The following is a 23,037-nucleotide window of genomic DNA, read 5'->3' on the forward strand; positions in this document are numbered from 1 at the left end:
GCTCTTACTTGGTGCTTGCTCTGCTGGGAACTGTGAGCATTCTTACCATTTGGAAAGGCGGCTTTTTGCAGAGGGAATGCTTTTCCGGATGCGTGACTTCTTCGCTCAGCAGAGCCTAAAGCAATCTCTGCCGACGTGTCCAGGCTGGCTCCCCGCAGAGTAAGGGGTTTGCTGCCTCGGCCCTCCGAGGCCCTCGGCTTCCCAGTTTAGACCTCGGGCAGTTTCATGCCACTGGGGAAGCTATCTGTCTTGACAGCCAGCGGATGTCCACAGTCCCAGCCCTCACTGCGCTCTCCCTGTGTGCAGGAGGCCGGACAGCAGGCGCTGTGCCTGGTGTGGCTGGCTGCGTCCTGGCAGGCTCTCGTTTGCTTCTGGGAACACTGGTCTGTGGAGATGCACACGAGGATAGCCCAGAGAAACAGGAGCTGTCATCTTGGACAGGTTCAGTCGACAAACACCTCATCACCCGGGCGTGCTGGCGCGATGGTCTGCTCACACGATCCGTATTTGCAGAATTCCGACTGCACGAGGTCAATGAGACAGGAATGTGTCCATGCAGCTGTGCGTGTGTGTGGACAGGTAGTCCTGTGCGGACGTGTTTGGCCTCCCTGACGTTGTTTCTCTAAGACTGTGATAGACTAACCTGGTTGTTTGAGAACTCAGTGCTCGGGGCATGGCCTTGGGCAGCACTTCGTGGTCACCCAGCCAGTGAACCCCAGGGCCGCATGTGTTCCTTGTAGCTGGCTTTTTCTGCTTTTCTCCCCTCTGATTGAATTTTACAACAGCATGGAGGCACTCAGGAAGTTTCTTAGCATCTCCCAAGTGCTGGGAAATTAATCTCAGGATTTCTGAGTTGGCCAACTGGCAAAAGTAGAGAGATGGTGCGGTTCGGTCATCTGGTTGACTCTTGCTTATAGAGACACCTACTCTGCGTCACCCAGCACTAGGTGACACTGGATTGTGGGCGGGAGGCTGTGGTCACATATGCTGGCTCAGGGCGAGGTGGCCTGGTGCTCTGGAATTGCGCGGCATTTCATGTAAGTCCAGGCTCCATGATCAAGGAAACCCAAAATCCCGGGGTCCCAGTACCACTGTCACTCTGGAAGTTTGCGTCAGTGGAGGGAGATGTAAAGCAAAGCAGGGTAGGAATATTGGGAAGAAGGAACAAAGAAAGGGCAAGACAATTTAGCGGGGGAAGTAAGATACCAATAAAGATAGGAAAAAATAAGTCCACAAGAAAAAGCAAAATGATAGCACTTCTCATGGTCCTGTTGGGGAAGCTGTATAAGGAGGTTCGCTTTGTTTATCAGGGGTACGGGAGGAGCTCCTTTGAGCTCTTGGATATGAAAACTGGCAAGTTGTTTCCAAAAAACATTTTTAAAATACACATCAAAATCTTCAAAACATTCATATTCATCGCTGTAATTCTACTTAAGGATTTTCTATAGGCGTGTTTCTGCTTCTTTTGCATGGCTAATCCCTTTGAGAATCTGATTAAAGTGGTGAAGTCTCTGCTGGAAAAATGCAAATGTACAATCAAGTGTGCATTTCATTTCTTAGGTCGTGTGGTAATTGCCAAATGCCAGCAGATTGACAATACCCAACGTGGCAATGCTAATTTTGTATGACATCCAAAATACTGCTGCTTTAACAATGATAAAAAAAATTCATGAAATAAAATCTGGGAAGCTCCATTTTTGTTTCATATGTAAAATTATGAAAATAGCATAAAGTGAAATCTTTACATTTATCAAAATAAAACACAGCACACGTGCATCATCATTTTAACAGCCGTATTAACCCTGCAGTCTCTTCTCTCTGTTACCTACCCCAGCAGTGGGCTGCAGCTGGTGGACATTCCCCCCTTCCTGCCCTACTGACCGCCCCTGAGCAGAGATTTCCGGACCCCACTTGGGGTCCTCTTTGCTGTCATCAAAACTTTCAATTTGCCAGAGAACAAATAATTCGCAGTTCAGAAGGACTCTACCCCTTACAATAGACACCTGCCCCCACAACAGGGGGCAGCCTTGTTGATTGTTTTATGTGTCAGGCTGCTCTAGGATTGACAAGACATCCTAGGAGCAAAACGTCATCACACAGACATCCTAGGAGCAAAGCTTAATCACACAGAGGCTGAGCTACACTGGCCCAGCACAGCTCAGAGGTTCGGAGACTGTGAGTTGGGTCCGATGGAGGGTTTTCTGCACGAGGGCCATGTGTGGGCTCCACTTAGATGCCCAGGTAGGAAGAGACCTGGAGTTTTAACATGTTACCACTGAGAATAAACCTCCCACGTACAGGGCTGACTCTCCTTAAAAAGCTACATTTGATTAAAGAAGAGTGTTTATTATTAGGGGACAGTTGGCATCTATCTCTACTCTTAGTAGGCCGTCTAATGCTTTTCTCCTGTGGTTGTACCATCTCGGGTTGAAATCCTGCACGGACAGTTGCAAAGCCAAATTTCAGAAGTGTCTGCTCAGGCACCAGAGCAAAATGTCTAAAGAGAGATTAAGATTTGATTCAAAGAAGCAATAGGAAAGGCGCTTCAGAACTGGACTGTGACTCCAAACTGCCTGTGTGGCCATCAGTGAGTGAACCTCTCTGTGTTTCAGTTCCTTCTTTCTAATTTGGGAGTGATCATAACACCTGTGAGAATTTAATAGTCATGCATTGAGCACATACAACAGTGCCTGAGTGTTAATGCTCAGTAAATATGCAGAACCAGTTTTATTTTTACAATTTGGATGATACCAATGACGAAAATCATTGGAGGTCTTAATGAGTGTGATATAATTTAACTCCTTGGTGACACCAAGCTGAGTATTATCTTTCTATTTTCTTAATTTCACTTTGTTTTTATTTCTCTCTGATTTCTAAATCATTACTTAGTGCAGTGCTGGCTTCCGATGAGAAGATTATGCTTTGTTTCCATCTCATCATGGCTTCAGTGAGTCAGGCCACCCACGTGAACTGAGGCCCAGAGGAGATCAGAAATCCCAGCTCTGCCTGTTCCTGTGTCTGCCGACTCTGGTCTGGCCCTGCGGTTGGGTGGCAAAGCTGGATTTGGGGTGGCTGACCAGGAAGCAGGTGGAGGATGACAGTGGGATGTCAGCTTCCGGTCAAGACCATTGTCCTGGATTTGGCTTCTTTCGCTAGCACCATCAGGCCAGACACAGGGATAGCTCACGAGATGCTCGGCCACTGTGAACAGTGTGCGTAGTGGGCACGTCTGGGTGCCCGAGGCGACCAGGACCCGGGAGGAGGCCCTGTGCCCGGTTGATGGGGAACCACTGGTTCTGGAAGCCCGAGGGTTCAAGGCTGGGACAGCCCCCTGGGTGGGAATGTTGGCATTAATCTTAGGGAACGAAGGTGCTCCAGAGCATGTAAGCAGAAAACAGGAACCAGCAAGGTCAGAATCAGGGTCGGGGGGCAGGGGGAATGTTTGGAGGTGCCACAGATGATCACAGATTTTTGTGGGGCAATAGGGGACGGCTTCTGAGGACACCCCCAGGTAATGGGCTATTCTGGCCTTGGAAGCTGTTTTGCAGCAATCTGGATGATGGCTGAGCTGGCCATGTCCATTTGGGGGTACTTCTCTGTATTTGGCTTTTGGTAACCACAGCTGGGGCTGAGAGGTGGCTCAGATTTCAGTACATGTGAAGCTGGCAGTGAATACTCGTTGGGGTACTGTTTTAAATTGGGGCGGTTGCCTGTTGCACCAAGATGGCATCATGAAATTAAAAATTTCTCCCTAGACCAATCTAACAGAAGAAGCAAATATTTGGTGAACAAATCTGTCTTTGAGTCTTCCTTTAATCTAGGTTTCTAGCAAGAAGAAAAAAAAAAATCCCCTATGTCATCTGCTCTGAGAGGGTGTCTGGGGTAGTGGTAATTAACTCACTTAATTAGAGATAGCTTTTTATTACCCAGGGGTTGGATTCCATTGTGTCTCATTTTCCTCTGACCCCACCAGCGGCCCCTGACCTGTTCTGTGGCTGCTGTGCCTTCGGCCCAGTCCATCAGGAAATGAAATTAAATACCAGGTTGGCTGAACTTCAGGTGTCCTTGATATCTTTATTGTGTCATGATGAAGAGCTTATTTTTTTATTCACTGGTATGTTTATGAATCAGTGGAAATCATTCACTCACCCCTTCAAGTAGAGCAAAAAGGAAAAGGAACTTTTCATGGGGCACAGGCTTGAATTTCAAACATTTGAAAGTGGCGGTGCAGAGCATGCTACTCTGCCATGTAAAAGTGGGAGCTTAAGGGCCCTCCCTGGGGCGCAGCGGGTTACAGCACAGCACGAAGAAGCTAAAGCCACTTCATCGTGAGTTCGATCCCCGCCCCGGAGCTGACCCACAGGGCATGGCAGACTCCTGACCCACCCGTTGCTCCCCTCAGCAGTGTATTTCAGTCGGCCTATTCTGCTCCCCACTCTGTCTCTGGTGAAGCCTCTCACTGCCCCTGCACCTCTGGCCTGTACCCCAGTTCTGTATGCATCAATAAATAAATCTAAAAAAAAAAAAGTGGGAGCTTAAGGAGACTTAAGCATTCGTAGATTCCTTCATCTTTATGGGGCTCACACAGTGTAGTTTGCTGTTGCGAGGACACATCCCTAGAGAGTGCAGTCTGCACCCCACAGTGAATTCCTAGACACTCCGCACAGGTGGGTAGAGCAGGTGCGGCCTCCCGGGGGCTCGGCAGGGGAGGCGGCCTCAGGGTGTGTAAGCCCCATCCTCTTACAGCCCACCCGCTCTGCTCTGAGCTCCCCAGGCCCACACAAGTCACTTCCCACGTGAGGCTGAGAGGAGCAGAGACTTGGAGATGCTGGTGTTGAAGGAACTCAAGCGTGACTTCCGTAGTCCACTCCTCTTCAGCCACCTCGCTCTCAGATTCGGTATGGAGTCACTAGTATCGAATCCAAAAGCTGGCAGTGGCGGAGGAACATTCGAGGCGGTCTCTGCATAAGACAAGGTGATGGTGAGAAAGAGCATTTGTAGGCAGTGGACAGAGAGAAGGGTACAGGTGGGGTGCAGTCGGCTTCCTCACATACTAGTCAGGGTTCTCCAGAAAAGCAGTGCCAGCAGGGAGTGTGTGTGTGTGTGTGGGAGGGGGGAGGGGTGTACACTCTCTTACAGAGAGATATACTTGTGTACACAATATGTGTAATATCTGATGGAATAAAGATTTGCTATAAGGAGCTGGTTCGCGGGATCATGGCGACCAAGAGGTCCCAAGAATTGCCACAGGCAAGCCGACACCCATCTGCCCTTCCTGCCTGAGTCTAAGTCCCAGCTGGCAGCAGAAGGCCCTCAAGCAAATGCCTCGGTGGCTGGCGGGGCCTGCCTTGGGGGGAGAGCAGTCTGCTTTACATGTTCATGTCGAGAAACGCCCTCACACGCACGCGACGTAGAGTGTAGTCAAGTGTCTGGACGCTCCACGTCAGGAGACATAGAAGATTAACCAGGACATCACCTTCCTGTAGAAGGGGCCGGGTCAGCCGAACCAGGCCAGCCCTGCCGGGACGGGCTTCTGTGTTCCTGCAGGCCCCAGACAGTGGGTTTGAGCAACATGCCCTTCAACCACGCGGCTCCACAGATCATCTTAGGACGACGCACCCTACCAAGAAATACCACACAGCTCTGGAAATTTTCTCTCATGACTTTTTACATGACCTTTGGTCCTCCCTAGCAAGTTTTATTTCAGAATACAGTGTGCAGTACATATACACGGTGAGGTGGACAGTGGCTGTTGGTTACATTCTTGGGGGCTCAGAACTTACCCTTGGGTTTCCAGCTGTGTGGGGCGCGGGAGCTTCTAATCCATGTGTGGTTCAAGGGCACACAGTATGGTGCTTCAGGTGCTCATAGATCTTAGCGCATCGTGTCCTCATCCCGAGAGGCTGCTGGTAGAGGGCCCCGCACAAACGCGGTGGGAGGAACTCAGGAAGCTCATTCCAGAACCCGCAGGCGAGGGCCACAGGCAGAATGCAGTAAACTTGCAGGAAGTCAGCGTCCTTGTTACAGATGTTTCCTCAAACTTTGGCAGTAAAATTCTTTCAGAAAGGGCTCTTTTTCCTGGTGGAATCTGAGTCATGCTTGCTGTCTCTTTGCCCATGTGTCTCAGTCTCAGGGACCAGATGCGTCACTCTGCCAGCTTGCAAAGGACGTGAGGGACAGGGCTGGCGGTCCCCTCTGTTGCATGCAGCTTTGCCCTGATGCTGTTCACACGTCCCCCGCCGCCGCCGCCAGCTCGGTTTCCGCTCACCTGGGCTCAGGGCCACACGGCTCTTTGCTTCTGCTGAGCAGATTAGAGGGGAGCAATTCTGAATCTGTTGACTGGCCAGTGATTGCACATTTCACACTGACTGTGGCTGAAAATAAGACTCTCCAGACCACTGAGCAGGTGCTTCTTGAGAAATAAGGGGAAAACTTGTTTTCCTTAGTCCATCAAGATCTAAGACCTTTGATCCGGCGCAAGAGCAGGCTTACTGAGAGGAAATCTGCTCGCTGAAGGTCATCTCTTACGGTGCCCTTATTCTTTTCCCCAATATTTGGCAAGAAATGCTTTCTTGTTCTTTGTTTTATGAGTACAGTTGATTCACCAGCACGAGTGGCTTTCACAGAAGCTGCCACCTGTCACAGCCTCACTACTGAAGCCCACAGTCACTAGCATCTGCATATCTAAGTAACTGACGCTCTACTTTTGTATTTAAAAATACAACTAGCAGAGGCCTGTAGGAGCTTTCTCAGCAAGATCATGGACAGTGGAGAAGGGTGACAGTATTATCAAATAGTCACCAAGTTTCCTTGGGTTGAGTTCCGTGGTAAAGAACTTGAAGGTTGCATGAGTTTTAACTAAAAATAAAAAAACACCGTGATGGGTTAGTCACTGAAAATTGTGTTCATGCCGTGCCATCTCTTTTGGGGAACAAAAGGTACCTAGAATGTTAAAACTCTTGAATTATTACAAGTTTGATTGCCAGACTGATGTTTCTAAGCACTGCACTCGTCAGTGGACGATAACACAGATGTGACACACACACACACACACACACACACACCCAGGCACCGGGGGCCAGTGAAGGAGAAATTGCCACATGCCACTTAAATGGACCGATCCGGTCCTGCCCTGGTGTATGTTACCTTAATTTACTCTCCAGAATGGGAACAGTACCTAGTCAGCTGCGTGTCCTCTTCAACATCCATTTATTTTCCACTTAAATTAGCTTGAGCCAGGGCGATATGTGTTCATTCCTCTCCTTTTTAATTTTTACTATGCCGTAATTTCAGACACCAAAATGTTGGAAAGTCATTAGCATATAATTTCCATATGTACCTTTCACCCTTTGTCCTCCAGTGTTTATTTACTTACTTGCTACCTGTTATTCTTGTTCCTTCTCTCTCTCTCTTTCACTCACTCTGTCTTTCATGGTAAGATGCGGTGCCCTTATATTTTGGGGTGTAGGCCCTAGAGACCAGGGTATTCCCTTCTCTTCACCACTCCTCTCCTTTCTCTATGTACTTATAAATGTATATGCATGTACAAATAAATATGCAATATATTATGTATATCATGTTATCTATGCAACCTTGCATGTAAGGGTTTTATTCTCATAACTATCAAGATCAGAAACTTAATACTGATTCACCACCATTGTCAGTGTCAATACTGTATAGTATAAATAGGTCCAGAAAGGCAAATCTACAGCACTTGGAAGACAAACCCAGTGACTGAATCTCACAGTTAGTTTGCAGGTTTCCCGTCTTTAGCCTGAGGACTGACAGTTCAAACACGTGGCAAATGTTATTTCTGTTTGTTGTCCTATTTAATGTCATTCTGCGTTCCATTCCATCCTGATTAGACTCACTCATTTTTGTTTTCATTCCATTTTGAATCATTTTCCTCGTCCCTCTTGATTGCACAAATTTCTGTTTATGATTACTTTTTGTCACTACTCAGTTTAAAAATATATCCCTTCTCTATGCCTTCGCCCTAATTCCTGCACATCCTTCTTTCCAACTTAATTCCTGTTGAGTAATCAATCTCTGGTGTTAGTTTTTTCCACACATGAGCAGACATACAAATGTATATTTTTATTCCCCCTTCTCGCTTACATAAAATGAGTAGAGATTTTTCGCCTTGCTTCCTGTGATCACTTCATATAAGTGCTTACTTCTTCCCCATTTCATTTGTATGCATCCATAATAGTCCCTTAGATGGGTGTATTGTAATGGATTCAGCTGCTCCCTTTTGTACAAGCGCTTAGACGGTTTTGTATATTTTATAACTGGATAAACCTGTGATTATATATTTTCATATCCCTGCAGGGTAAATGCCTAGGCAGGATATCACTGGGTCAAAAGCATGTATATCTTTCCAGATAAAGCAAAGGCTTTGTTATATCTTTCCGGTTTCCTTCCAAGCAAGTTTTAGTGATTTGAGATCCACCCAGCAAATGGGTGTCTGTTCCTCATCGTCTTGCTAAAGGAAAGTGTGCCAAACTTTTTAATTTCCCCTGTTATGGTAGGCGAGAAAAGTGTCTCAACATAGTTTTAGTTTATGTTTTTCTAACTATGTGTAGATCTTTTAAATAAGAATCAATTATTGTAGGCATTTTATTTAGTTTTCTACATAGTATATCAGGATTCTCACTGGTCACATATTTTTAAGGAAGCAGCAAATATCTCTCTCATGTAGCTAAGTAGTTGCCAACGATTGTCATGGTTCTCACACTTTATGTGCTAACATTCTAGATAAAACTGGTACATGGATATAGTCAATATAAAAACCAAATTGGCTTCTTTTTAGAAAAATCATGATCAAGCTTTTCTTTAATAGTTCATAAACTTTATTTCATTTCTGTTCCTGCTCCTGCCTTCCATAGAATGGCACCCTAGTAAATACCTCATTACCCTTGCCATTATCCAAGGAATTGGCTACTCAAATCAAAACTCTCATCCAGTACCAAAGCTTACCAATACTTTGATGGTGACCCATAATCTGAAGGCGAAGCCAAAGAGAGTGAGCCTGGGCCTGACAAGGTAGCACTCTCATGCCTTTCTTGCTGCATTATGCATGGTCTAGACACCCAGTACTGTGGTTTTTCTTTTTTAAAGATTGATGTTTTAATGCACACAAGAACTGAAATAGAGGCCAGAGGTGCAGGGACGGGAGGATTCGCCAGAGACAGAGTGGGGAGCAGAACAGACAGATCTACTGGAATCCACTGCTGAGGTCATTCAGAAGTTATCCCCATATACACTTTACCCAGCTTTTCTTAACACCTGGGGAGTTTGCAATAACACACTGCAAACTATAGTCTAATACACATCCACACAATCCACTGGCCATATTCAGATTTCCCCTTTTTTTAAATTTATTTATTTTATTCATACAGAACTGGGTACAGGCCAGAGATGCAGAGGGTGAGAGGATTCACCAGGAACAGAGTGGGGAGCAGAACAGGCAGATCAATGAAGTACACTGCTGAGGGGAGCAGCGGGCGGGTCAGGAGAGGTCTGCCACACCATGTGGTCACCTCCGGGGCAGGTGGGGATCGAACTCATGCGGAAGTGGCTTCAACCCCCCAGTGCAGTGCTTTCACCCGCTGCGCCACCAGGGAGGGCCCCAGATTTCCCTACTTTTAATTGTGCTTCTCCGAGTGTGTGTACTCAGCTTTGAGCTTTTGCATCTGTGGGGGTTCACAACATGGCCACCTCCACAGCCAAGGCACTAAATGTGTGCCCCACAATGATGACCCCACCTGTTGTCCTCCTATCACCTCACCCCCTCCCTTTCTCCCCCCCACCCCACCACTGGGAGGCCACTTGTCTGTACTCGGATTCAAAAGTGACACATCACTGGAATCACAGATGCTGCCTTTGGGAGTTGTTATTTTTTCACTTGGCAGAAATCCTTGCAGGTTGTCCAAGCTGACCCACTGTCAGGAGTTCATTTCCTTTCAGTGCTGCATAATATTCCTTGGCACAGATGGGAGTCAGGTTACGTCTTAACCACCTACCTCTTGAAAGACACTTGGATGATTCGTTCTGGGCTCTTATGTTTAAGTTGCCGTGAATATGCATTTAGGGGGCTCTGTGCACTCTCTCTGGAATGCACGTGGGCCCCTGCTTGTGCGTCCAGTGGGCATGTTTTATGCCAGCCTCCCCTGGTCCAGTGAGACCGACACACACAGCCCGTGGATTGAGTGTTTATCTTAGCACCTCCAACCAGAAGTTGTCTCAACATTTTTCTTCCTAAATATTTGGTGTTTTCTCCGGCCCACCCCTAACAAGTTGTGAGCTGTAGAAAGGAAATTGCTCAACTGCTCAGAGGCCTTCCCTGGTGACACTCTCACCTGCCAGTGTGCCCGTAAATTCAGTTATCAGGTTGCTCATCAGCAGTGGGCTTGGCATGGATTCACCGCTCAGAGCATTTCTCACTGTGAACTTTGAAGACCTGGAGAACTCCACTGAATTTCCTTCCCTTTCTAGTGTGGGCTCTTGATTGGAAAGCAGAAGGCATGCTTCAGACTTGTCATCAAATCAATTGTTCTGGTGCCGCCGGCTGGAGCCAGGCTGGACCATGTTTGGTCTGGCTCACCAGAGGGGGCCATGGAGGACTGTGTGTTTCACTGTGGTGTCCTTTTTATGAAGCAGCTGTGTCTTCAGGGCACACTTCAGTGCCTTGCAGATAAATCGCTTCTGTCTTGAACAGTGACAGTGACAATATTTCCAAACTTCACACATCCACGAGCCGAGTGACGGGACAAATGGTGTGTTGGGGCTGCTTGATGAGTGCAGGGTGGGATGCAAAATCTCTGCTTCGTTGGAACTAAGTGATGATATGAACAACAGAAATAAATCTGTCACTCTTCGACCTAACCGTGAGACACATGCTGTATTTAACAGCTGAAATGATGTTCCTCTCTTTGTTAAAGTACTTAATTATTCCTTGATCTTGGGTCTTAACTAAATTTGCTTCCCTTCCTGATATATGCATTTGCATAATAAAAAGAATATATTCCCCAGTAAGATTTCTATTAATATTTTTATAGAGTTTGTCAACATAATGCCTGTGACTACTTGGACAGAACTGCTAAACAATAAAAAAAGGATATTCCATTTTTTTGTGACTTAGGGCAGTTATGGGAATAACTAAGTAAGAGCAGAAGCATAAAGGTGCCCCCAGGAGCACACACTCTGCAGAAAACCTGTGTTCTAGTGCCAGCACTGTTGCTGCGACTCAGACAAATGACGGTCAGCCAGCGACCTGTTCTGGGTCTTCCCCGGCAGGGATGACAGCCAGGTGCTGTTAGGTTAGAGTTAGGCTTACTCTAGGCCACTGCTGCTCCCAACCAAGCCTGGCTAAGCAGACCCAAGAAAGGGGCCTTTGCAGGGGAGCGTCTCAGGGAAGGTGACACCAGCCCTTACCCCCAGCGGGCTCCAGCCAGGGTCCTCTCCCGCTCTGGGGAGACTGAAGCAGTGCTTCCGAAATATATACCCCAGCGTAGGGCCCTCCCTGGTGGCACAGCAGGTTAAAGCACAGCACTGAGAAGCTAAGCCACTTTAGTGTGAGTTCGATCCCCACCCGGAACTGACCCGCCCGCTGCTCCCCTCAGCAGTGGACTTTGTCAGTCGGCCTGTTCTGCTCCCCGCTCTGCCTCTGGTGAAGCCTCTCACCGCCCCTGAGCCTCTGGCCCGTACCCCAGTTCTGTATACATAATGTATACATAAATAAATCTTTAAGTGTATGTATATATATATATATATATTTAAAGATTTATCATACACACACACACACACACATTCCAGAGTAATGGCAGCCAACTCTCACTGTGGAGGATTAAAAAAAATGCTCTTTTAGGGGAAGGTTTATTTTTATTTATTATGCATGTAGGAACTGCAGTGCAGGCCCTAGGTGTGAAGGATCTACCAGAGGCAGTGGGGGGCGCAGCAGGCCGACAGAATCACGCTGCTGAGGCAGCAGTGGGGAGGCAGGAGGGGTCTCCTGCGCCATATGTGGTCCAGCCCCTCGTTGGGGACCGAACCCAGGTTATACCAGTGCCAGTGCAGAGACTTTGCCCCTAGCCCCTAGGGAGGCCCCGCCAAAGCATTAGTTATAGACAGAGTCATCGAGGTGACTCAGGAATGACCACGGCAGCCTGAGGGACCTCGGAGTGGGGCCAGCAGCACCTGCGGCCAGTGGCGTGCCCAGGCCTGCGGAGCCGAGCTGGGCTGCTCAGGCCTTCAGGCCTTCGGGGCTCAGCTGCCCCGTGGAGGGAGGTGCAGGCCCTGGCTGGCTCCGAGCGGCTCTGCGGAGCGCAGGCCCAGGACCCGTGGGCCCCGGCGGGGGCCACCGAAGCACCGTTAGTGTTTGCTCCTTGGGATGAGACTTGGAAGCAGGAATGATTTGCTCCATGAAGCAAGAGCGCTGGGGGGGGGGGGGTGTGCTTAGCACTGGCGCCCTGTCACAGCGGGGGGGCCCCCCTCAAGCCCCCGCCGGTGAGGGGCGTCTTAGCTTGGCTCCAAGCCCCTCTCGGGAAGTCCCCCGCCCCGTACCGTGGCTGCTGCTTTCCACGGCCCCAGGCAGGTCCTGTCCACAGTGTGGACGCTGGAAGAAGTGGCCAGAGGAAGTTTGATATTATGGGAATGAAAAGAGGGGGTCTGAGTTCCCATAAGGAAAGAGACGGGTGGGGGCGTCTGGGCCTCGGGGCGCTTGCTGTCCTCACCTTGCTCTTGCAGGGCCAGCCCTGGGCGTCAGCACAGTCATCTCTGCAGCGGGGAGTGGTAGCTGGTCAGAATAGCCCCTGGGGACCCCCAGATCCCATCTTGCGGATGGTAGACCTCAGTCCTCAGTTTGTTGTGACAGCGTTATCAGTACTTGCGGCTTAAATGCTGGGAGGACCTGATGTTTGTGTTGCCGAACTAGACCAAAAATTAGATTAGATGCTCAGTATTAAGGGAACATACAATTTTTTCCCTACCCGTTTCCCATAAAGGCACATGGGTTTGAGGTGCCAAAAAATTCCTGACGGTGAAAACCCAGCTGTCGCCCGAAGCCAGGTGCCCCACCTGTCCAGGGCCAGGTAAAGGCGCGAAGGCTGCTTCCTGCTAGAGGCCCGGCGCCTGCCTCCGCAGTCTGCTGCCGCGTCTCCCTGGCCCCCACGGGCCTGCTCTCTCTTGCAGCCTCTCCCAGCCCCCCAGCGGTCAGTCTCCCCCCACGGCAGCATTCCAGGAAGCTGAGCAACAAACAGCAAGGACTCAGGAGTGTCCACGGGCTGCAGCTGGACCCAAAGAAAGGCCCTCGTGGGCAATGGGGATTTTTGGGGTCTGGGTTGTGCCATGTTTTTAACCCAAACAGGTGTCCTGGCTGGGTGGAATACGCTCTCAGAGGCTGGTTGGTGTGTACTCCTCCGAGGCCAGCCTGGCCCTCGCAATGTCTGGTTCTCTAACCTTCGTGGTGAGCACCGTCTGTGTCCTTGGGGTGGAACCCCAAGATTGCAGAGAGCTCGATAGATTTTGATCGTCAAGGACCTCAGTCCTCGTAGGTTCTCAAGAAATCCCTCTCAAATGTATAATTAAACAGACTTAATTTTCAAGTCTAAAACGTACCGCTTGGCTTTGTCCTTTTGCTGCTGTCCACGTTGTTATTTGCTAAGTTTACATATTTCATTGGAGCCTTTACCTCGAACAGTTTTAGTTGCCCAACATTTTGTCCATGTGACTTGACTGTTTGCTTAAAGAATGCCTGTGCAGTAACAGTAGATATGGCCAGAAAACAGCATGATCAACCCCTTTGAAATATTAAACATAGTTCGCAGGCCTCCATCCTGTCTGGAACTTATGTATGGATGACTTAGGGTTCCACTAATATGACTGGGGACTCCACCATTGCTTGAATGATATTGAAACTAGGTCAGAAACCGCAGAGGAGGTGGCTAGACACCCGCTGGAATCCGGACCATCCATGTGAAGGGACTGTCTTTGCCAAGGCTGGGCACGGAGCAGACAGAGTTCTGTCACCATCAGCTGTGGCCTCTCCGGGCCTGGCCAGTTACTTATCTTCCCCCCAGTTCCATAGTCGTAGGACGAGGACACTGACAGTACCTGCCTTGTAGAATTGTTATGAGGAATAATGGGCTGTAGAAAGCACTTACCCTAGTCCCGGCGCTTAACCCGTACCTGGCTTAATGCCAGCGAGCCCCTTTTTTTTCTCCCCTCCCTTCTACATCGTCTACATTTCCCATGGCCACTACTCTCTGCAACAACTTCATGGATTTCCTCGTGCACATTTGCCCCTTAGCATGTTCTCATGTCGTAAAGCGTAGAATAAGGCTCAAGGTTATGGTCAGCCTTGTCATTGTGAGACATTAGGCGATTGGCATGTAGATCCGTCTCCATCCTTCCAAGTGCCTACTTGGGTCTTGCTCTTCTCTTACTGGAAGGGCAGGAGATCCAAGCTGGGTGCGTCCATCTCTGTCCTCTCCTCTCTGTCAGAAACATGTAGGTGGGGTTCATGTGAGAGCAGGGGAGCCTGATGCCTGGGCCCAAGGTTAAGAGCAGCTTTCTTTTGTCTCGTCTTCTGCCCAGCGTCGCAAAGGCTAGTAGGATTCCCTGCTGGGTTTTCTCCAGCCTGTGTTTATACCATGTTCTTCTGTGTCCGCTGGGGAAAGGACATCTCCTACAGACAATGACATGACAAAAGGAGCTTGCTCATCCTGAGAAAGGTCTCTGAGAGGCTTTGTTCTCAATGTGTCACCCTGGAGAAACCCTGCAGTCAACCAAACCAGAGCCAGGCTTGTGAGATCTCCAGACGGGGATATCCAGCATAGAAGTCAGAGGTGCTCAGGAAACCAGGTGCTTGGCTTCTGTGTGGTCATCTGTCCCAGCTCTCATTCCTGTACAGGGGCCCCTGCCAGTCATCCTGTAAAGAGCCAGCAGGCACAGTGCAGGCTCACTATGGATTCGGGCAGATGGGTAAAGGAGAGTCCAGGAGCCCGCGGTGGGTTTTCTAGGCATCGATGCTCTCAGGTACCAGGTACACAGGCACCCTGTGCAGGGAGGCTGGCAGGCAAGGGAGAAGGCACAGGCCAGGCAGGCAGAGGACCTGGGAGGCAGGCAACTGAGCCTCCCAGCCCCCCACGAATCCTTTCTGATTTTCTCTGGGCGCGCTCTGGCGTTCTCGCATGGCCTCGCTTCTCCTGTAATCACAAGCTGGAGGACAACAGCTGTCCTATCGTAGCTGCCCTTGAGGGACTCCAGGCTCAGGTGTGCACCCATGCACATGCCCACGCCCACATTCCAGGTGTCCACAATCGGGCGCTGGTCCTCCCAACCAGGTAAACCAGGTATCCACAATCGGGCGCTGGTCCTCCCAACCAGGTGTCCACAATCGGGCGCTGGTCCCCCACTGGTCTCCCAAGTGCCTCTTGCATTAGCTTGACCAAGGCTACAGCTGATGGCCACAAAGGCCTGATTAACTCACTTACCCTGCACGTTGCCATCCCATTTCCAGCCAAGGGTGAGGCTTGGCAGGATCCTAAACAAGAGTTGTTCAAGCCAGGATGAAAAATGGACTGGCCACCAAGAGAAAGTTCCAGAACAGTGCTGGCTGAGCCAGCATGACACATGTCAGGCAAGCAGGGTTTGTTTTGCTACAGATGAGCAGGGGATGATGATTCATGAACCGAGAGTTGGCTGGGGCATCGGAAAACTCATGGGTGGTAAGGAGAGATTCAGAGGACACTTGTGTCCCCCAGACCAATGCTATTAACACTGCAGACACCATAGTGGGCCTGTGGCTCCTTGTGCCCTGTGTATTTTGCACCCTGTGGATCTTCTCAAACCCTTTCTTCAGTTGGGGCTGGGCACAGCCCATGCACACACATGGCCAGCATCTGCGTCTGGAGCATGGGTGAATGCCACTGGATGACACCAGGGGAAAAATTTCCCTTTTTTGCTCTGCCTGTTTATTTCTCTTGTAATGATTCTTTCCTAATAAGAGTCTTGCCCAATGCCTGCCTGGTTCTGCAGCCATATAGGAGATGCTAGTATTTACTAGGTATTTCCAATTAGTTGTTATTCATGTCATCTGCCAAGTCTCTTTGTTCCTGGGAACTGAGAAATTTAAAAATAATCTGTCTACCGTTTTGGACATTGAGTGACTGATTTAATGACTTGGTGTTTCGCATGTATTTTGAGGTGGTGGAAGATTGCACTGTCATGGTAGAGGCTCAGAAGGGACTTAGAAACCATTCACCTCTTATGACTTCTCACATCCTCGTGCATTGTGTCCTGTGTTCTTACTCCTTGGGGGGAGGTGACCACATGAGGAAGAATGTGGTGGAAGGAATTTCCCTGTATATATTTAGAGTAAACTCATGGACCAGTACCGGCATAGAAGATGCAGAGGTAATGCCCCATGCTTCAGGGCTTCTGGTTCTTGAGACATCATGTATTCTCCACCCCACCCCGCAAAGTTCATGGCAGACAGGTAGTAAATAATTGCCTTATTAAGGTAAGTGCACAGGTATAGGTCAGGATTCTGGAACACTGGCCATTATAGATTATCTCAAGGCTGACTTAAAGGGATCATTTGGAGGGAAGGCTACCTTGGTACATCATTGTATCATCTTGCATTCCATTTGAAAGAAAACGATTGAGGTCACTCTTTTTATTCCATTTCTAGGCAACTCTGAGATCATTCTTTTCCTATATATTTTTTTAAAAGATTTATTTATTTATTCGTACAGAACTGGGGTACAGGCCAGAGATGCGGAGGGTGAGAGGATTCACCAGAGACAGAGGGGGGTACAGAACAGGCAGATCGACAAAGTACACTGCTGAGGGGAGCGGAGGGCGGGTCAGGAGAGGTCTGCCTCGCCATGTGGATCTCCTCTGAGGCAGGCGGGGAATTGAACTCATGCGGAAGTGGCTTAAGTTTCTTTGTGCTGTGCTTTAACCCGCTGCGCCACCAGGGAGGGCCTCTTTTCCTATATTTTGTTAAGAAGTGTTAACATTTTTTCAATTTAGTCCTTTCCAAATCTACCACAAACTGCATGCATTTATCGTTTTTGATTGCTAAGTAGTATTTCATTGCCTATAATTACCATATTTTGATATTCTAATCTGTTTTTAGGCACTTAGGTTGTTTCTGTAGTGTGGTCACTGTAAATAAGGCTAAAATGAACCATATAAGGATCACATTAAGTCAAGTTTAAACACTAACCCTTGGAAACTGAACTATAGAACTGGAGAATCCATCAGGGAGGGATGAACCCGCTGTGGTGAGAGAGCACAGTGGACTCTGTCTACTTTGGTTTAGGGGCACTTTGGTAACAATATCTGCAAGAGAGTGGCTCTGTATTTCTAAATACAGTCAAGGATATAAACCACTATCTCAATAGTTGTTTAAAAAGTGTCAATGTTATTTCTTTATTTCATGTAATCTTACGGGATTTCAGGCAGCATTTATTCTCAGCTCACAAGGTAGCAAGAGTTTCACTGACTTCACTGAATTGCCCAGATTTACCTAGTAGCATATGTTAGACTTCTGATTCATATTTGTGCTGACTAACTCCAATAGGAATCAGAGAACGATTAATTGCTAGGTTTATTTGGGAGGTTCAGTCATTGGAGTCAAAGAGATGATTCAGCCAAGAGATTCCCCAGGGCTTGAGCTGAGCAGACCCCAGTACCCTCAAGCAGCTGGGGGCTGCTGTCTCTAGAGAAAGACCCAGTTTCTGGCATTCCGGGCATGCTTGTTAATTCTGTTCTGCTAGGAAGGACTTCTCCTTCCATTGTAGGCCTGCAGCTTTCAGTGCAAGTCCCAATGGAGAGCAGATATAAACGGTGGGTACCCCAGCCAACATCCAGTGTCACTGTTGGCCCTCATCAGTGTCACAGCTGAGAGGACTCTTTGCATAATCCACTTTTCTTTCACCTCTGTCTGCAGGCTTAGCCATACTTTGTAAGATGAAACTAATGGAATATGCAGGATTAGTGCTGGTAGAACATGTTTATGGTTCTCTTTTTACAGAAAGCTTGGGGAAAGATGCCAGAAGTCTGCTGTTCTTTGGATTAAAAGTTGTATTTTCTTTTCATATAGATTATACCTGCTTGGATCTCAGAAAACATTATATATATGCATACATACATATGTACATGCAAACTCAAATCACATATAATATATATAATTTCTGCTTCATTTTACCTGAGAATTTTAGAGGGTTTCTGAATCTTATGTTCAGCAGTTAAACACCAGGAATAAAAATTTAAAGAAATGATGCTTAGGCTGGATTGGCAATGAAAAATAATGTCATACATAAAAGCACCAGACAAAGGCAGGCAGCTTGTTTTGGGGTGAACCCACTCCATTCAGGATGCCCATATCAGTCCATAGTTTGTCTTACAGTCCAAAGATGAGGACCATAAGTCAGTGATGGATTGGGCTCTCCCTGGTTGAACAACAGGTTGAAGCACAGCGCTTTGAAGCTATCTGCAACCACTGGACCACAAATTCAATTCCCCGGCCAGAGAGTGACCCACATGGCACAGCAGACCTTTTCTGTTCCCCGCTGCTCCCCTCAGCAGTGGATTTCGGTAGATCTGCTTGTCTGCTCCCCGCTCTGTCTCTGGCGAATCCTCTCGCTGCCTCTGCACTCCTGGTCTTACCCCAGGTCTATGTGCCTAACTAAATCTTAAAAAAAAAAAAAAAAAGAAGAAGAAGAAGAAAAATAAAAGGTCAATGACTGAGGAATAAAATGGAAAAAGCCACATGGCCCAGAATTCACCAGGTGTCCTTTTGGGCTCTTTTTTATGCAGTTGTTCTCATAAATCATCAACATGTTGGCACAACCACTACACTTTTCACTGTAAACTGTTACCCAGAGCCACACCTGAACTAAACTCTTGTCTTGAAAAAGGGGTGAGTAAAAATAATACTCCATCCTTACCCACAGGGTCACCCATGGATCTCATTGGTACGGAGTGTCCACAAACATTACTGTGACTACTCAGTGACTGTGTGTTTTGCTTAGGCTGAAGTGGGTGGCGACTCGGGACCTTTTCCTTAGTGTGTAGAGTGCTGTTGGGTGAGTAGTGAAACTAGGCCATTAAACAAAGGCCGCTTTCACATTAGCTTCAGTACCGGGAGCTTCCATCTGTGTTTTGTGTTGCACCTTCGTGTTTGAACCTGCTCTGATATAGGTCTCCCTATCAAGTAGCTTTCATTATTGTCGTATTAAATGACCTCACTTCAAGTGAGGTCAATCTGAACATCACATGAAGTTCTTTAACTTCATCCTTCAATTGCATTGTGATAGAAGACACTTGACTTGGTAAAAATTGCATGTTTGTATTTGTGGAAAAATGGAGACAGACAGAGGGCCAGCGCCAGACAAGCATGATCGAAAGGAGATTCCTTCCCTCCAAAGAATTTTTGTACCAGATAGAAACAAAGTGATTTCTCTCTGACTGTCCACAGCAACTAGAAGAGGTTTGTTCCATTAGCTTTAAACTTTGCAAAGCAAACATGTCCTGGGAAGACGGAAATTGTTGATCCGTGTTATACCTGGGGTGAGTCTTACTATACTGCTCTAAGTGTAAAAAGGCAGACACAAGGTGGCACAGCTTGTGATCCAGGGAGGCCAGAACCCAGAATCAACCCAAGAGCTGGAAGGCAGATGGGTGGCACAATGGGTTACAGTGCAGCAGTGAAGCTTGGCCGCAGTCGTTTCAGTGAGGAGTTCAATTCCCAGCCAGCGAGGTGACCCACATGGTGGCAGACCTCTCCTGACCCGCCCACTGCTCCCCTCAGCAGTGGACTTCACGATCTGCACGTTCTGCTCCCCGCTCTGTCTCTGGTGAAGCCTCTCACCGCCCCTGCCCTCTGGCCTGTACCCCAGTTCTGTATGCATAAATAAATCTTTAAAAATATTAAGTTTTATGTGAGTTGAATTTCAATTTTATATGATGTAAAACAATGAAGCTATTAAAAATAACAGGTATCATAAAATACCATGGTTAGGAGCAGATATCCCGAATTTTAGATCGAGAGACTCCTCCCATGCATTTGCTCACGAAGCCCCCTCATTCTCTGACTCAGTCCCCAGGGACAGCTGCTAGATGTCCCGTTGCCCTCCTTGGAGAGCACAGCCACCTGCAGTGTCTAGGTCATTTGCCACCTGTTGTATAGGATCTCCTAGTATTTGTCTTTCTCTTGTTCTCCACCCTCTTACTCCTCAAATTGACCTGATCCCTTCCAGGTCCATCCATGTTGTTGCAAATGGCAGGATTTCATCATTTTCTTGTAAGCAGGTAGTGGTCCTGGTGTACAGACTGTGTAAAGACTCTTCATTAAAAATCTCTTCAAGACTGCGCCTTGCAGATGCAGACAGGACTTTCACGGGTGCAGGAAGCATGCATCTCCTGTGAACCTGCCCTGCAAAGTATTGTCATTAGCTACCTAAAGGCTCAAATAAACACATGAAATGAAATCTGACTCTACTTAAAGAATTTCAGTACTGCTGACAGATGCACAGCTTGTTGGGGAAGAAAGGTAGACATTGTGATGACAATCTCTTGGGGAGGAAGAAAGGTTTGTCTCCTTCCATGGGGCTGGGATGACCTTTGAGAACAGCCAAGTGAACACCTTCAAGGAAGAGCCTATTGTTGATGTCTTCCTTTTGCTTCTTGTCTTCCCTCTGCAGGTCACCTATCTGGGGAAAGTCCCCACCACAGGCATGCAGTTTCTGTCAGGCTGCACAGAAAAGCCAGTCATTGAGCTCTGGAAGAAGCACACGCTAGCCCGAGAAGATGTCTTCCCAGCCAACGCCCTGCTGGAGATCCGACCCTTCCAAGTGTGGCTCCATCACCTCGACCACAAAGGTGAGGCCACGGTCCACATGGATACCTTCCAGGTGGCCCGCATCGCCTACTGCACCGCCGACCACAACGTGAGCCCCAACATCTTTGCCTGGGTCTACAGGGAGATCAACGATGACCTGTCCTACCAGATGGACTGCCACGCTGTGGAGTGTGAGAGCAAGCTGGAGGCCAAGAAGCTGGCACATGCCATGATGGAGGCCTTCAGGAAGACTTTCCACAGTATGAAGAGTGATGGCAGGATCCACAGGAACAGCTCGTCCGAAGAGGCTTCCCAGGAATTGGAATCTGATGACGGCTGAGTGAACTGAGGTGCTTCAGCCAAGGCAGCATTGGTCAAGGAATTTCGAGAGGCTAGTCGAAGAAGCAATGATTCAAATTAGGGATGAAAAGACTGCCAAACTGTTGGCCGACCCGGCTTTTTAAATTCAGAAGAGCAATTCTAAATCATAAGAGATGTATTATTAAAGTCATTATGTTACATTGAAATCTGCTGCTGCTGTGACTGTGAGGAAGGTGGGAATTCAGATGGGGAGAAAGTTCTAGAACCCTTCCCCCCCCCCTTCATTTCCTAACGCCTTCCCATTGGAGATCTCCATGCTGATGTTGGCCTCTCTCAGGCAAATGCACTGTGGCTGTTATTTGATGGACCATCCCAGTTTGCCTTATGAAACTCAGCAGGAAGGTGAGAAACACGACAGGATCTCAGATGGCAGGGGAGGTGGAGCGAGATGCTGAGTGACTCCGGTACTGAGGGGCCAGGGCACCACAGGCTGAGCAGAGAGCGCCTCTCCCAGACAGTTTTCAGACTCTCCCCTCGCGAGCAAATCAGCATAGTCTTTATTGAGATTCACAGCTAACCACCTGATAGTTGGCAGTTAACTCACAGCTAAGGCAATGCTTTTATTTACATAAATATATCAACTAGTACCCTCTTCTGTATGCACCATCGATGTTCTTAGGATACTTGAAACTACTAATAGCCCCTGCCCAACCTCCCATCCCTTTCTTCCTCCTCCTTTCAAACTATGTCAGCATCCCGCTGAGGTTGGCATCTGCACCTACACTGCAGGACATGAAAAGGGAAGAAAATAACCAGTCAGATGAAATAATCAGTCAAGCTAGCAGTTGAAAACCACCACCACAAAAGAAACCTTGGAAAAGGGAAGGAGTTCTCAGCGAGTGAACAGCTCCTTTTTCACCCCAGATTTACAGTAACGTGTTCGGCTGATGTCCTGTCTGAGGAAGCCTTCAATGGCGGCTGCCCCGGAGGCCATCCAGGAGGCCTGGCCCCATCCCTCCGTGTTGCACTTCGATAGTGAACGAGTTACACAAACTTGACTTGTCTGGAGAACCCACTTAGTCCAAGAGGAAACCTGACTTGCTACTTTAAAATTGGTGATAATTCAGAGTTGGAGATGCCAGATTGTTCAGTGAGAAGTCCATTCTCTAAAAAGCCTGCAATTTCTCAGTTCCACAGATTTCTAAATGTCCTAAATGCAGAGTCAACATTGAATGACATGTGTTAAAATATACACATTGAAGGCTGAGAGCAGATGAGTAGTTTTAGGAAATGCTGACCCTAAAAGTCTGCTTTGAATCCTGGCGATGTCAGGAACACTGGCACTCTTTACAAAAGCCTTAAACGAGAGCTAATCAAATCCAGAGAGCAACGGTGTTGTGTTTGGGTCTGTGTACCTGTGTGTTCGTGTATGTATCTGTGTCTGTATGTGTGCCCCATGCGTGGGTCCAGTTTTAAGGCATGTAGAATAAGCATGGAGTCAGAACGTGGAGAACACGCCTCTTGGAGATTGCTTGCTGCTTTACAACACATGTAAACTATTCTTTAGCATCAATGCATCCATTCTTTAATAAAAATATGTTTGCATTCATAAAGCTGAGGCGTTTCATATTTTCTCTGCCCTTCCTTTCTCGAAATCATAAAAATCCAGACAACCAAGTGGATCAGAGGGAATAAATAGGATCTAAAAATGGGCTCAAATGTGGCTATAAATAACCCATTTCTTGATGATGTTTTTAAAATAATTCTTGTTTTATTTTCTAATGCTTAATATACACTCACTTCCCCTTAACTGAGATGCTAATACATCAACAACTGAAATATTCTTCAATGGGATGGACTTATTT

The 23,037-nt window shown here is 47.8% G+C and overlaps 1 protein-coding gene across 2 annotated transcripts in view; it reads left to right on the forward strand.

Moving 5' to 3' along the window:
* The window catches only part of PID1 (phosphotyrosine interaction domain containing 1), a 197,564-nt gene extending 174,785 nt beyond the window's left edge, over positions 1-22,779 (forward strand). For both annotated transcript variants that reach the window (XM_012728534.1, XM_012728530.1), the window contains exon 3: positions 20,715-22,779. In XM_012728534.1, coding sequence (XP_012583988.1) covers positions 20,715-21,191 — 477 coding nt within the window. In that variant the 3' untranslated portion in view covers positions 21,192-22,779. The remainder of the gene's footprint in view (positions 1-20,714) is intronic.
* Positions 22,780-23,037: the final 258 nt, after the last annotated feature.

The sequence above is a fragment of the Condylura cristata genome, unplaced genomic scaffold (genome assembly GCF_000260355.1).
Source record: "Condylura cristata isolate star-nosed mole 26May11 unplaced genomic scaffold, ConCri1.0 scaffold00002, whole genome shotgun sequence".
NCBI classification, from domain to species: domain Eukaryota; kingdom Metazoa; phylum Chordata; class Mammalia; order Eulipotyphla; family Talpidae; genus Condylura; species Condylura cristata.